The sequence below is a fragment of the Lutjanus erythropterus genome, chromosome 1, assembly GCF_056507025.1.
Source record: "Lutjanus erythropterus isolate fLutEry1 chromosome 1, fLutEry1.hap2, whole genome shotgun sequence".
Taxonomy (NCBI): Eukaryota; Metazoa; Chordata; class Actinopteri; order Lutjaniformes; family Lutjanidae; genus Lutjanus; species Lutjanus erythropterus.
Window position 1 is genome coordinate 22,362,547 of NC_139317.1, and position 13,409 is coordinate 22,375,955.

At 38.5% G+C, this 13,409-nt stretch overlaps 1 protein-coding gene across 2 annotated transcripts in view; it reads right to left on the minus strand.

Annotated features, from left to right (window-relative positions):
• sbf2 (SET binding factor 2) overlaps nucleotides 1-13,409 on the minus strand; it is a 142,020-nt gene that overhangs the window by 117,549 nt on the left and 11,062 nt on the right. The window contains exon 1 of one of the 2 annotated variants that reach the window (XM_084716974.1): nucleotides 10,511-10,669. The exons of the other annotated variant lie outside the window; for it this stretch is intronic. Within the exon in view, the coding sequence (XP_084573100.1) occupies nucleotides 10,511-10,565 (55 nt within the window). The 5' untranslated portion in view covers nucleotides 10,566-10,669. Of the gene's footprint in view, nucleotides 1-10,510; nucleotides 10,670-13,409 lie in introns of those variants that run through there. 2 annotated transcript variants of the gene reach the window in all.

Below are 13,409 nucleotides of genomic sequence, written 5' to 3' on the forward strand. Positions count from 1 at the left end.
TCAGCCAAATAATGATAGCATAAATATTGGCAGTGATAATACTGTTTTTATTTTAACTTTGGCCCAGCTGATAAACATAATACTGAGTTATCACTGCATCTATACAAAAAGCATTTCATTAGTGAATTACATAATAAAGGTTTTGATATTTCATGGAATTCGATATTTCATTAATTTTTTTGAAAAATGTTGCATGACACATTCCAAATCTAACATTCCTTCTCTCAGCAATCCAACTGGGACTTCAGCTATTACTGCAAGTCAGCACGCACACACAAATATCTGACTTCAGCACTTAGAAAGATTGAATGTCCCTAATAATTTATTGCCAGGTTGCGTGATTCAGCATAGTCTGAACAACAAGTGCAAAACCACAGAGGAAAAGTTGTTAGTCTTTCTTGATTAGAGCAGATGTTTCTCCTCTTGGAAAAAAAGCCTCATTCATCTTCCTGATTTATCTTGCTGCTGTAGCTGTTGATTAAATCGGCCAAATGCTTATTTTACCATGTATGGACAGGCCACCAGTAGACTCAGGAGTCTGTTTACGCAACACTGACGTCACCATATAACCTGATTTTGGCCCAGCCACGCACACAGGTGGACTGTTCTGAAATAGGTTTCACTTTCCTCCAATCTAACATCAGTTTAAAGGAAAAATCCACCCACACCCACACAAATCCCTCTCCACATGCACTTGTCACTGAATTAGTGGCTGGCTCTTAATTAATTTACAACCAAATTAAGTAAAATCACCACAGGCACTGTCATACTGCTTTATTCTTTATTGCAATAGCTATTGTGCATAAAGTAGCTGAATTTCTGATCATCATTTCAGTCCCTCACCAAGAAATGGTATTTTCATTGTCATCACAACATGAACGTGCTTGATAAACACACTGCAACAGACAGCATGAAACGCAATGAATGAAGAAAATAATCTTACTTACATGTGTCATGTTTTCACAGTCAGCATGCCAACATTTGACCTATCAAATGAAGCCCTGGATACATGGACCAGGCATTCACACCATTTGGACAATCAGATGAAGACCCAGCTAGACATCAGCAACGCTCGGATTAACTGGTATCAATTTGGTGTCTGACTCATCAGATGAGGACTGTGGGTATAATAAGCCTGCCATTGGCTGCCTGTTTCAGGTGTTTCAAAGTCCCCAACAGCAACAACATCCTAACTAGCAACCTACATGCTGAAAATGACAAGTTAGCTCCTGGTCGCTAATGATATGGACATAAATAAGCTAGAGGCTGCAACCTTTTCTTTTGCAGAGATTTAGGCTATTTGAACCCATATTAACCCCCCCACTTGCAAATGCTCCGTCAAAACAAGCCCCCTCTGCCACTGTTTTCAGGGGCCCTGTTGCTACATCCTGGGCTTTGTGTCACCCTTGATAATTGTTGAGGAAAAAAAAAAAAAAGCTTAAGCATTTTTTCCCCTATAGCAGAGTAATAATGTGTAGAACCAGACCTTTCTTCAGCGCTGAGTGCTGCAGAGGTAGTTCTGACTATGCAAGACTAATTTGGTGGCAACTGCAAAGTTAGCTAGCATGATGGCCAAGGAAACACAGAACCACAAAGAAAATGTGGTTTAGAGCGTGTTACAAACAGAGTTAATGTGTGCCAAACAGTTGTGGAATCTTCCAGCAGAACATGCTCACTTCAATATTTGTTTATTTATCGCAAGTAATATTGTCATTGGACTATTGGACAATGTTATCTCGCATTGTCGATTTTCCTCATATCGTGCAGGCCTAAAATTAACAAATTAAAAGTGAACTGTACAAAATTTACATGACATGTAAATTCTAAATCAGGGGCTTTAAGATCGCCATTGAAGTACAGGAAAACCCCTTTAGTCTCAGGAGTGACCATCATCAGGAAACGAAATTGTTCTGGATGTTCTGTGCCAAAGATATGCAAAGGAATATGCTGTGGTGTTGTTTGCATGGCAAAAGGGTATCAGAGATTAGCAAACTGATGATGTCATGAATATCAAATTCAGGAAGCTTTCCAGACGCTAACGACAGCTGCAGGGCAGGAAAAATATGTAAAAAGATAGACACTGGCTTAAAGGTCATGCCCAGGTCAAAATGCTGGGAGAAAAGAAAAACAGAGGCCTGCAGAGGAGATTCAAAAATTTTGAATACCACATCCACAGTTTCTCCAGCCTCCCCTTTGCTGACGTACATAAATATGCAGAACGTTTTCCATTGAGAACAATAAATTAGACAAATTCTGACATTCCACAGACTTGTGGGTTCTATCAGGACCAAAAACTTTTATATGTTTATATAAACTAATCAATCATCTTTTCGTCACTTGCTCTTTTCTTCATCTCAAGCATTGCTGGTCTATAGTACAGTGCCACAGTCATCACTTAGTCAATCGGTGGTTTGAAACCTTCTGCCTTCTTCTTGTAAACCCCAGTTGCAACTGTGCATATGGAGTCTAAAAGTTCATCCAAAAAACAATGCTCCCTTTTCCATCTTTCAGCAAACAATCATTTTACAGCCTCTGGTTAAATCTGTTGATATACTTGACATATTAATCCTTCTCAGACTAGTCTAAATTTAGAACAATATCTATGTTCAACGCATCCAGGCCGAGTTCATTTTAGTTCAACTTAGACATAGATATTGCAGCCACGTGGTCATTCAGTCTCATCAGATTTTATGGTTAGCCTGCTTCAGAGAAAGGGATGGCCCAATCTTTTATAGTATTTTGTTTAACTTTCCAACTGCATTCCACCAACCTATTTTATATGTCATATTTTATCTACTTAAAATATTATGACATTTCCTGACATGAACTTCAGTAGAATTTGCATGACCACAGAAATCACAAAGCTCTGATTGTATAACACCTTATCAACAGGCTGCGAGTATTGTAACAGTAGCCAGTGGAGTTTCCCTACAAGTCAGTTTTAAACTCTACAACAAAGAGGAAGGAACTCCTCCATTGTGGTCAGGATGCCTCTCACCACAAAGTCAGACTCCAAACGAGAAGCTGCCAAATGTCGAGCTAAAAGAAAACAATCAATGGAGGCAGCAAATCCAAGATGTAAAATAGAGGCAAAACAATTCCACATCTGCCATCTTACTCTCTGCAACAACATTACTGTGACACCGTTGTTAACCACAGGCAGCCTGCTGGTGCTGAAATAATACAAGGACTGACATTTCCTATCAACTGCTCTGTTTTTTCTGACAAATCTCTATGGCAATGTCAGGGTCAAAGCACAGATGTGAAAAAAGTGAAACTCAAGGTGGAAGAGTGTTTTTCGACTTTCAAATTATCCAGAGGTTTTCAACCTCTGGATAATTTAATAACTGAGTGAACATGCAGTGGTTGTTATGTGATAATCAGCCTTTTGCAGTATTGGCAACAGTTATCCTATATATTATGCATATGAAAACATAGCAAAGTAAATGCAGCATTTAATCACCCAAGTGCAACCAATTACACTACTAAAATACAGCAGTACCACCACTATCACAGTTGCTGAGACACTTAGAACAATCAGTACAAAGAAAGCCATTGGAGAGGTTCACTTAGACCTGTTTTTTCTTCAAATCTCTGCTCTCTTATTCACAAGTGCCTATTTCATATTTTTAACCTAAATACTTATACTGGTATCATCCTGGAAGTCTGGAAAGGCCATGTCTTGCCTCATAACAGAAATGGAAATGGGTTGATCTTATTGAAATATTAAATTTTGAGTCCCTATCAATCTGGATTTAGAACTGAACATAGCACGACCACTGCTACTGCCATTGTCTTAAATGACGGTGTTCACTGTAGTCAAATCATGCATTGTTCGGTTCTCTTTATCAACCTATCAAAGTTTTTTGACACTATTTATCACTTCATACTCTGATACAGACTAGGAGATATTGGCATGGACTCCAGGTTTCTTTTAGTGATTCAGGACATTCTACAAGGTTACATCTTATGTCCAATATTATTCATACATATACTCATGTTGTTCTCTACTAACTACATCCTTGCGTGTGTTGTATTTGTTCTCAGATGTACGTCGCTTTGGATTAAAGTGTCTGCTAAATGAAATTGTAAGACTGTAATGTAAGAATGTATTCAACATTTACATTAATAACACTGGCATGTCCATTAATATCTTAAGATTTTTATTTTTATTTTGAGATGATACATTGAGAAAGTTCTTCATTACAAATATTTAGGCATCTGAGCTGATGACAAAATTAATTTCAAAACACATACAGACAACTTAAGTTGCAAACTATGGATGCAATTGGGTTTTTTGTATAGGAACACATCCTTTTTCCCATTTTACTGTAGAAAACGTACTGTAGAAAAAGCAAGTTTTCTCTCTGTATTAGAATATGGTGATGTTATTTATACATATGCTCCTGTCTCTAACATTAAATAGTTTGATGCTGTCTGCCACTCAGCTATTAATTGGTTAATTAGTCTTTGCTCTTATCATAGATTTCATTCTACTTTATCGCTCATTAAAAATGGTAGATATTAGAAGTGTGAATGCGATAAACACAAGACTATATAAAGAAAACATAATAAAATCACATATGTTTAAAACCACATATGTGGCTTTGTGATTTATGGACTGATAGTACAACTTTCCAAGTACAACTATAACCACCATTTCAACATGTGTTTATTTTACCGCTGATAAAACAAAACAGACAACAAGACTTGACTTAAATAACTAATGATTTAGAAAACCAACCACAACACATGGCAGCACTTCAAGATCTGGCATCTACAGCATGAAATCAACATCTCCAGCTGTTGAAAGAGCCTGTCTCTAAAGTCAGTGTATCCAGACAATATTTACTTTATGGAATTATCTAGCCAAATTTAGTACTTACTAAGTTAGCACATGGCTTGTAGCCATTACGTTAGCATAAACAAACAGCTGTCAAACATAATCTTGGACTGATTATGAAGAGTTGATGCTTTGTTGAACCTTGTTTATGTGACATATTTTTAGACAAAGGCTCAGAAAGATCCGTCTTCACACCGGTTCCAGGCAACTTCCCCAGCAACATTCTTCATTATAAATCAATTTTTAGTTATAAGTAATGTGGAATTTTCTTCAAACTGAACATACATGCACTGCATAGTAGGCATACACTTCTCAGACTCTGGAATTTGTGGGAAAAAAAAGTTGAGAACCCCAGATTTTATTTCAAGTTGCAATGAGAAAATGCTGCAAGAGAAAGCACAATATTTCATGCAGTCAGCTAAACTGCTTGGGCATTCCCTGAGTGAGGAGACCATCGTTAAAGCGCAGAAGGCAGCCCAAAGCCAACAGATGTGTGATCGTTAGTCAAACAGTGCTTGAAGCTAATCAAAACGATCCGGTCAATGAAACTATGAACCCCAACTGCTGCAGACCAACACAAGCTTGAAAACCACTTTACAGCATAAAATGAAAGGCAAGAAATGACGGTGTGTAAGCGTATAAGTTTAGGGAAACAACCATCAAGACAAACCACAGAAACACCAACATACACTTAAGAGTGTTTCCAACAAGATGAAATAAGAAAGCAAAAATAGCAGACAAAAACATGAACCTCTTAGAGGTCCAAATGCTGGTTTTGTTTTTTAAGGAAGAGCTGCTTTTTGCCAAAGCGCTCTCCTTGTGGGTGTGCCTAGAAAGCAGGAAAAAAAACAAACACTCTTTGAGAAGTTGTAACAGAAAGTCAATTCATCAAGTTTTGGAGTACAAAACCCAGCAAAGAGTCATTCCGTGGTATTGAAAACATGTTTAAAAGGCATGTATGACTTTGAGTCATTCAACAGTGCAAAGTGATTATGAAACTACTCCACATCTAAGGTTTGCATATTTGCATCTCTACAGATACACATCTTACAACACATGGCAGCATCACTCACTCAAAAGCTGCAGATGGAAGTATTTTGCTCTTAAACATTTGGAATAGTTTTTTTTGTTATTTTGCAGGATTATTGTACGTTACATAAGCAATTCTCTAAAGTCCAGACCAGAAAATCCAGACCAGAAAGTCACAGAGAGTGGAGTTGGGTACCGTGTCTGTGAAACACATTCCAAAAGCAGTTTGATTCAATAAAAATTTATGATATCCATCCAATAAACTGTTTGAGAAAAGCAGCTGGGCAAATTCCTCTTCTTCACTTGGCAAATTACAATTTATGGTGAACAGCACGCCAGGCCATATCTAAACTCTTGCCAATGAAGAAAAACAGTGTCCTACTGCAAAAGGAAATTGCAGAATATAGAACAAGTTCAACACAGACTGCATCCATCTAAACCAGCGACTTCACATTCCAACATTATTCATGAAAATAATTCTTTGGTTTGTGGTTCATGACATCGGCCCCCAGGGAAGCAAATTCTGGTCTGACTTCTAATGGAGGAATCTGCCTCTCGGGTCATGTTCCCTTTTATCATACTCACCACATATCTGAGGCACTAAAATGACGACTGCAATTGATTTTAAGGTCAACAATTAACTATAAAACTAGAAGTTGCCCTACTTACATTTTTTTCCTGTTTGTTTTAAATCACTTCAGTCTACTGCACCAGGCACAACTGTTTGACCATTATTATGTGCCTTTCAATAAACTTTTCAAAATAGGTCACCTGTCTCACAATGAAAATATCACAAGTGTTCTTGCTGGAGACACATAGGATTTATATTTATTCTCGAGGGGCAAAAATCTTTGGAAAGAAAAGAGCAACATAAGTAAGTCAATGAAACTGGGCCATGGAACTGCAAGGTAATAATCCTACCTGCATTTAGTGCCGTTATAAGGTTGTCAAAAGTAAGGCTGTACCCAAATAGTTTGTAGTATTAGTTTTCATTTATTTATTAATTAGTTGCAGGGGAATATTAAAAACAACAAAAAAAAACAAAAAAAAACACTCATCCTTAATGCGGGAGCTGAGCTGTGCCTCACCATCAGGCCCAGGATTAATGCAACACTGACCTTTTCTCTTGTAACACTGAAGTCACCGGTGCACTGCTGCTACCTGTGTTGTAGTTAGCAGTCCTATTAAACTGGGATGCAGCCTCTGAAACCAACAGAGGCCAGTTTAACAACAGGGATTACAGTACCAAGATGATTTACAGGAGCACCGAGCAGGACTCTGATTCCAGAGACGATGAAGACACGGCAGGTTCAGGTGGAGACAACAGATGTGAGGTGGGAGAGGAGCGAGTCTGTATTGAGTTAATTTGTAAGTATACATCAACTATAGTGTTGATAAGTCTGCTTTTGTGAAGTTGGAAGTTATTTATTCCCATGTTTTGAATGACAAGATGTGAGTGAGGATATACTGCGTTGAAATAAACAAAATTTTCAGTCCCCTTGCTGGTTGTTCAGATGCATTTAGAATTATTAACACGTTTGCTGTTAGCATTTAAGAAGCAGCTTTGGTCCCTCAAAACAGATATTTAAATAATTGAATAATATCACACTTTAATTAATGACTACTAGTCGACAGGGGAAATCTTTAGTCAGAGGCAGCCCCATGAATTTGTTAATTGGAAGATCATCATTTTATTAGTAGGCTATTTAGCCCAGTAATTGGTTATGTCTGTTGTTAAGCACAGAGACACTTACTATTCTAAAAAGTTTTAAGTGAAGCTATTTAAACAGAGAGAGTTCAGGTGGAGTCAGAATGAATGAAAAAAAGATGCTAAACTGTGTTTATTAAAACAATCCACTATTAAGGTGCACTGAAATTTCTACTTGTGTACACATTTAAATTCCCAGCTTTACAGATAAGACTTAGGACATCCAAATGTAAACAGCCCTTGACACTTCATTTTTTTCAAATCTGGCCCTTCCAAAACAGTAACTGAATAGACCTGCTTTACAGTATTGCAACTTCAAGCCCATTGCACCGTATCTGCCTGTATTCTTTCCTCAACACTGCCCTGTGTAACCCAGACAGAAACATCATCACCACTAATACTGCCCACTGTTTCTTCTAGAGACACAACAGGGTTATTCTACTTTAAAACAAATGCTCTGTTTATTGCAAAGGTTATTATTTTGCAGAACTGATGTAGTTTTTCCAGTGTCATTCTGATTCACTACAAATTGGAGCCAAGCCCATTCCTCAACAGATTGCATGCTTAGCATTATTTCCAACTGATCCATCCATAGTAATCTAACAATGAGAATTGGGTCAGGCCAGTGGAGCAAAAGCCAGCGCAGCACAGCATGCTCGGTGATGACCCATGCAGGGATCCCTGGTTTGAATTAACGAGCAAGGTGGACGGGAAAAATCTGTTGTCTAGACAACCTGCTGCACATTTACTGTGACCAGACTGGCCTCTATAAGCTAACTTCACTAGGCAAAGGAATTGCTCTGAGCAATTTAGAAGAATATAGTCATCATTTTACTTTCCTCTGCATTTCAGTCATTTTCATTTTCCACTTCTGAGAAAATCCTTCCCACTTACAAACAAGGGCATCTCTGCGGGGCTCTAGCCCAAACCAGCAATTGATACGCTACATTACCCTCTGCAAAACATAATAAAAGCAGACAAATACAATTCAATAAGGAGTGAGGGATCGTTTTTGTCCTCCAGAGAGGCTTACATGTGGATGAGACATAAGCCTGTCACAGCACCCTAATCGACCACAATCTGAGATGGCAGACTTTTACTTTTCTCTCTCTCCACAATCAACTTCATCATCAGCAGCAGCCAGTGGAGAGAAAAAAAACACTAAACTCATGGTCCCTGCATTTCCTTGCGGTAAGACTTTCTTGAATGTGAATCCATTCAGACTCGTCTGGTGACGCCAGGAACATTTTGTCCCTGGAGCACAAAAAATTCATTTGTCAGTTGGCGCTGGGATGCACAGAGCTGATGAAAGACAGTGTTTACCTGTTGTGCATAGCAAGCTATGGAGACTAAGAGGATTCAGCTGCTCTGGACCCTCTTTGACACACATGGTGCTGGATGAACGCCACTGCAAGAGGCTAGGAAGGAACTTGAATTTGTTCCCTTAAGGAAGATTTGCTGAATATTTTTCACTTTCTCCAGGCTGCTCACTGAGCAACAGTTCTTATTGGATTCTCATAACTGTATGTGTAGCACAGTTACAGACTGTTAGAATGTAATGCATGAAATATTTTACATTAAAACAATTTAGAGATTATTTGCTTAACTATTAAGCTTTTGTAAAAATTAAATAAATTAAATGACTTTTAAAATATCATGATAATTTAATGAATGAATGTGAAAACTTTTTTATGGACCTCCTGGCAGGGCGCCACGGAGCCTTGGGGATTCTCGGACCATTGCTCTAGATATGAGAAAACATGTTTGTTTAGCGCAGATTCCAACAAATGTCACATCATCATGATTTTGTTATTCTTTACAAAAGTAAATTTTAAATTGTGATAGAAAAATTATCATCCACACGAATCATGAATCATATTGCAATCACTGTCAAAATAGTTGCAAGATTTTTTTTTTTTAATCGTACAGCTCTAATGAATGAGATTAAACTGCAAAGGTTTGAGCTGTTTACTGTACAAAGTTTCATTTAGGAATATGGAAAATTAAAAACATCAATACTAATACTGTATGTGCAGCACCAAAATGTTTTCATCCGTTTATCTATTAATGTTTATAAACGTGTGCAAAGCTGTGTGTCCTGCGTTGGATGAAAAAAAAGTGTGAGGATGGACCTGTGGAATTCTGGGAAGCTCCGTGTCCCACTACAGAACAACAGAGGAGAGGAGGGAAGAGGATCTGGCTGATCACAAGGAGGACTGCCTTTCCTCATAGGCAGCTGTGTAACGTTACGCCCATCATGAAAAAGTTGAGCACTCTTCCGGCAAAAACAAATATAACACAACAAATCATTGACAGGTGCGGCTGCAGCGGGTAAAAATAGACCCAAAACACAACGTGCAGGACAGGGGCAAGTAGCAAGACCACCGCTACCATCATTGCGCAAGAAGACGCAAAACATGGATGCAAACAGTGGCTACCAACAACAATCCTGACCTCAATAGAGCCAGCAAAACCTATATGATCAAGGGGCAGCAAGATGTGGGTTTCATATGATCTTTAGTGAGCATTATTCAGCAAGTCTGTCCTATTAGCTGGCAGTGAAACCAGACCCCAGCCCGGACCTGACAGGAGCACAATCAACAGGGACAGGATGTGACAGATTTTTGAATCCGTGGAAAAAGTTTCGATTGATCCAAGTCAAATATCACATCGCGTCGCGTGTAAACATGCGCAGGTGATTTACTATCAGCTGTGAACTTCGTTTATAAACACATGTCCGCCGGATGATATTCACTATCTGGCCGGTTAATGAGGGAAAAGGGAAAAGTGTTCCCAGTCTCGCCTCCCTGGTAGCTGTGTGGCTAACGTGAAGCTAAGCGCAGAGCTATGTAGCATCAACATCATCACACACTGACTGACGGCCTGGACACAAACCTCAGCTTCACAGCTCAATCTGCCGCCAAACTTACCGGCTTTCTCCTGATCGTATCCCACGACAATGAAATAGTCAGCCAATCTAGCCATGTCTGCTGCTTTTCCCGAGATATAGCAACACAATTCAGCATTTTTCCTTCTTCCAAAGCACAGCCATGTTTGACAGAAGGAGTGCCACTGCGCTTGCGTGCAGGGAGCGGGAGACATCCATGGGCGTGGGCCCTTCAGTTTACAAATACAGCACTGTGTCCCCAACAGAGAGACTCTTTTTAGCTTTAAAATCGGGGGTCCCCACCTTCTTTAGATCAGGGACAACTGGCACACCACAGTTATTCTACACTGTACCGTAACTGCGGGAAATATGTTGATAACCTTAGTGGGAAACCTGTTGTCCTAACCATTACTGTCTGGTTAATGCAATACTGTAAATGGGAAATTATAGGATTTAATGATATGTTAAAAAAAATCATAATGCGATAATTTTGAACAATATTATGACTGTAATCCTAGATTAGTGGGTCTTATCATTTTGCATCACAATTTTATTTTTATTTCATTGAAAAAAAGCTATTAAAATCATGATGATGATCATATGTTGGTGTCGGTACCAAACAAACACGTTTTCTTACATCCAGAGAATAAGATTTGCATGTCAGAGCAGCTCTGCAGGCACTACAGTACTTAATTAAAATGCAGTCTTGATAATATTTTGATAATATTTCAAAAAGTTGTGCAGCCCTACAAAATTACATTTCTGGATTTGCTCGAGACGCCCTGGGAGCTTTCTAGACCCCCTAGAGGTCTAAAACTCCCATTTTATGTGGACCTGACCCAAAGTGGTGTCAAGGATGACTGAAAAAACACTCACTAAACACTAGATAATTTAAGAAATACATGTGTTGAATAGTAAATATGACAGAGTAGTGTGTAATATGTGCATCAGTGTTAGGTTCAGTAGATGTGAATTCCATGGGTAGATAACAATACAGTGATAATGCTAATTTTGATCATAGCAGTGACACTTAGTAGGGCAAATATTTGGGCTGCACACAAGTCCTCAACTTTAAAGGCCCAGTTTGTATCCTTTTACGGTTCTATGTGTTCCATTCTATGGAGGTCGTCATGTTGCCCTGCCATGTTAGCCCTGAATGTACAAACCAAGAATTTTGTGGTCACCCCATGTTCTCCTAAATGCCTGGAAGGGGAGCATGAGGCAATGTGTAAATCCTACACACTGCTCCTTTAAACACACAATATGTAAATTCAGCCACTATGGGCCTCTCTCACATTAAAACAATAAAATAATACATAATTTGATGACGTTGTGAAGTGGTGTGGGATCATGGGAGTTGTTAGCTTCACTTTTAAGCAACCACCATAGCTGATGAAAATCTATAAGGAAGAAATCATGTTCATGGACGACATAGTATTTAAGTTTTATTCATGTTGCGTTTAATCAGGTTCGCCTGCTTCCTTCCTGGTTCTCTGATATATATGATGCATCCCGTGTTTTCCCCTAAGTTCCAGCAACTTGTAACTAGCTATCAATGCCTAGCAAGAAACACACCGTTGCCTTGTATAAATTATGGACTTCTCTGCCATTATGCAAATACGTAACTCAACAAAATATATACATATCTCTAGTATTTTCATATATTTTAATGTTGAAATATTACTGCAAACCAACCACCAGTCAAGTCAGTACAAAGGAATACTAGTTACACTGAAATACACAAAAATTCAGAAAGCTAAGATTAATTTCTCATTGTAACATGACAAAGTTACCCCAATTGCAACATTAAAAAAATCAGGGCTTATTCAATTGACTCACATATTTGTGTTTAATCCAATCTCACTTAATGCTCCAATTTTGTGGCAAGTGCTACAAAGGAAAAATCATTTGTGGTTTTAAAGTTGCTCTATTAAGCTGAACATGGTTGTGATTTGACATACAGTGCAAGGACCGGGCAAACTCGTGTGGTTAGTGCAAAATATGAATTATTTATGAAAATGGGAAAAACTGTCACAGGGAATAGCACATGGAAATCAGAACTACAGCTAATGTGTGCAAGGGGAACACACAAACCACAGTCACTGTCAACAATGGCAGGAACACAGCAGGCAATTTCCACAGCATTTTCTCTCACTCTTCATCTTTTTTTTTTAACATCCATCAAATTTATTGTTGTTTCCTGTCTTTTCTTTGTCTTTCTCTGTCTCTCATTCTCTCTACTTCTATCCCACTTATTATTTTTGTTTGCTAGAGAGAGGAAGATGAAGACAGACATCGTCAAACGGTTGAACCTGGGCCAAACTGTGAAGAAATACAGAGCGGGTGTTTGCATGTAATTGTTTATCATTACAAAAGAATGTTGGAAAAGTCATGAGACCTTGAACACACTTAAAGGTGACAGGTTCAACTTCGCATTATCATAATTATGAATCATCTTTCAAATTTGTGCCTTTGGGGTTGACACCCTCTTCTTCCTGGCACACATGACTGCTCAGGTTTCCTGCCACCTGTACCTGCCCACATGTAGAGTAAAAGGTCACAAAAAAGTGTCAGTCGCCTTACGACAACAACTTCGTGAAAGACAAGCAAAAGATTGCTATATAAGGAGCCAAAAAGCAACAGCAGAATTTTGTTGTCATGATTGCACAATCTCCTGTTATAAACTCTGGTAAAGGGGATTACTCGTCTGCCAGAGGCAATTATCATTACAAAGTGCTTACAAAACCTTTCCTGGTTTACAGCACATGTGTTTGACATTTATGTATTTTTTTGTGTTTAAAATATGATACCATGTGTGGAATGAGGTCGCATAAGATATAAATAAACTTTAGAGGGTTCCATGTAAAACAGGAAGATATGAATTACAGGATGCATATATGCTAGTAAGGAATGTCCAGTGTTTAAGTGTAAGTAAAATTATG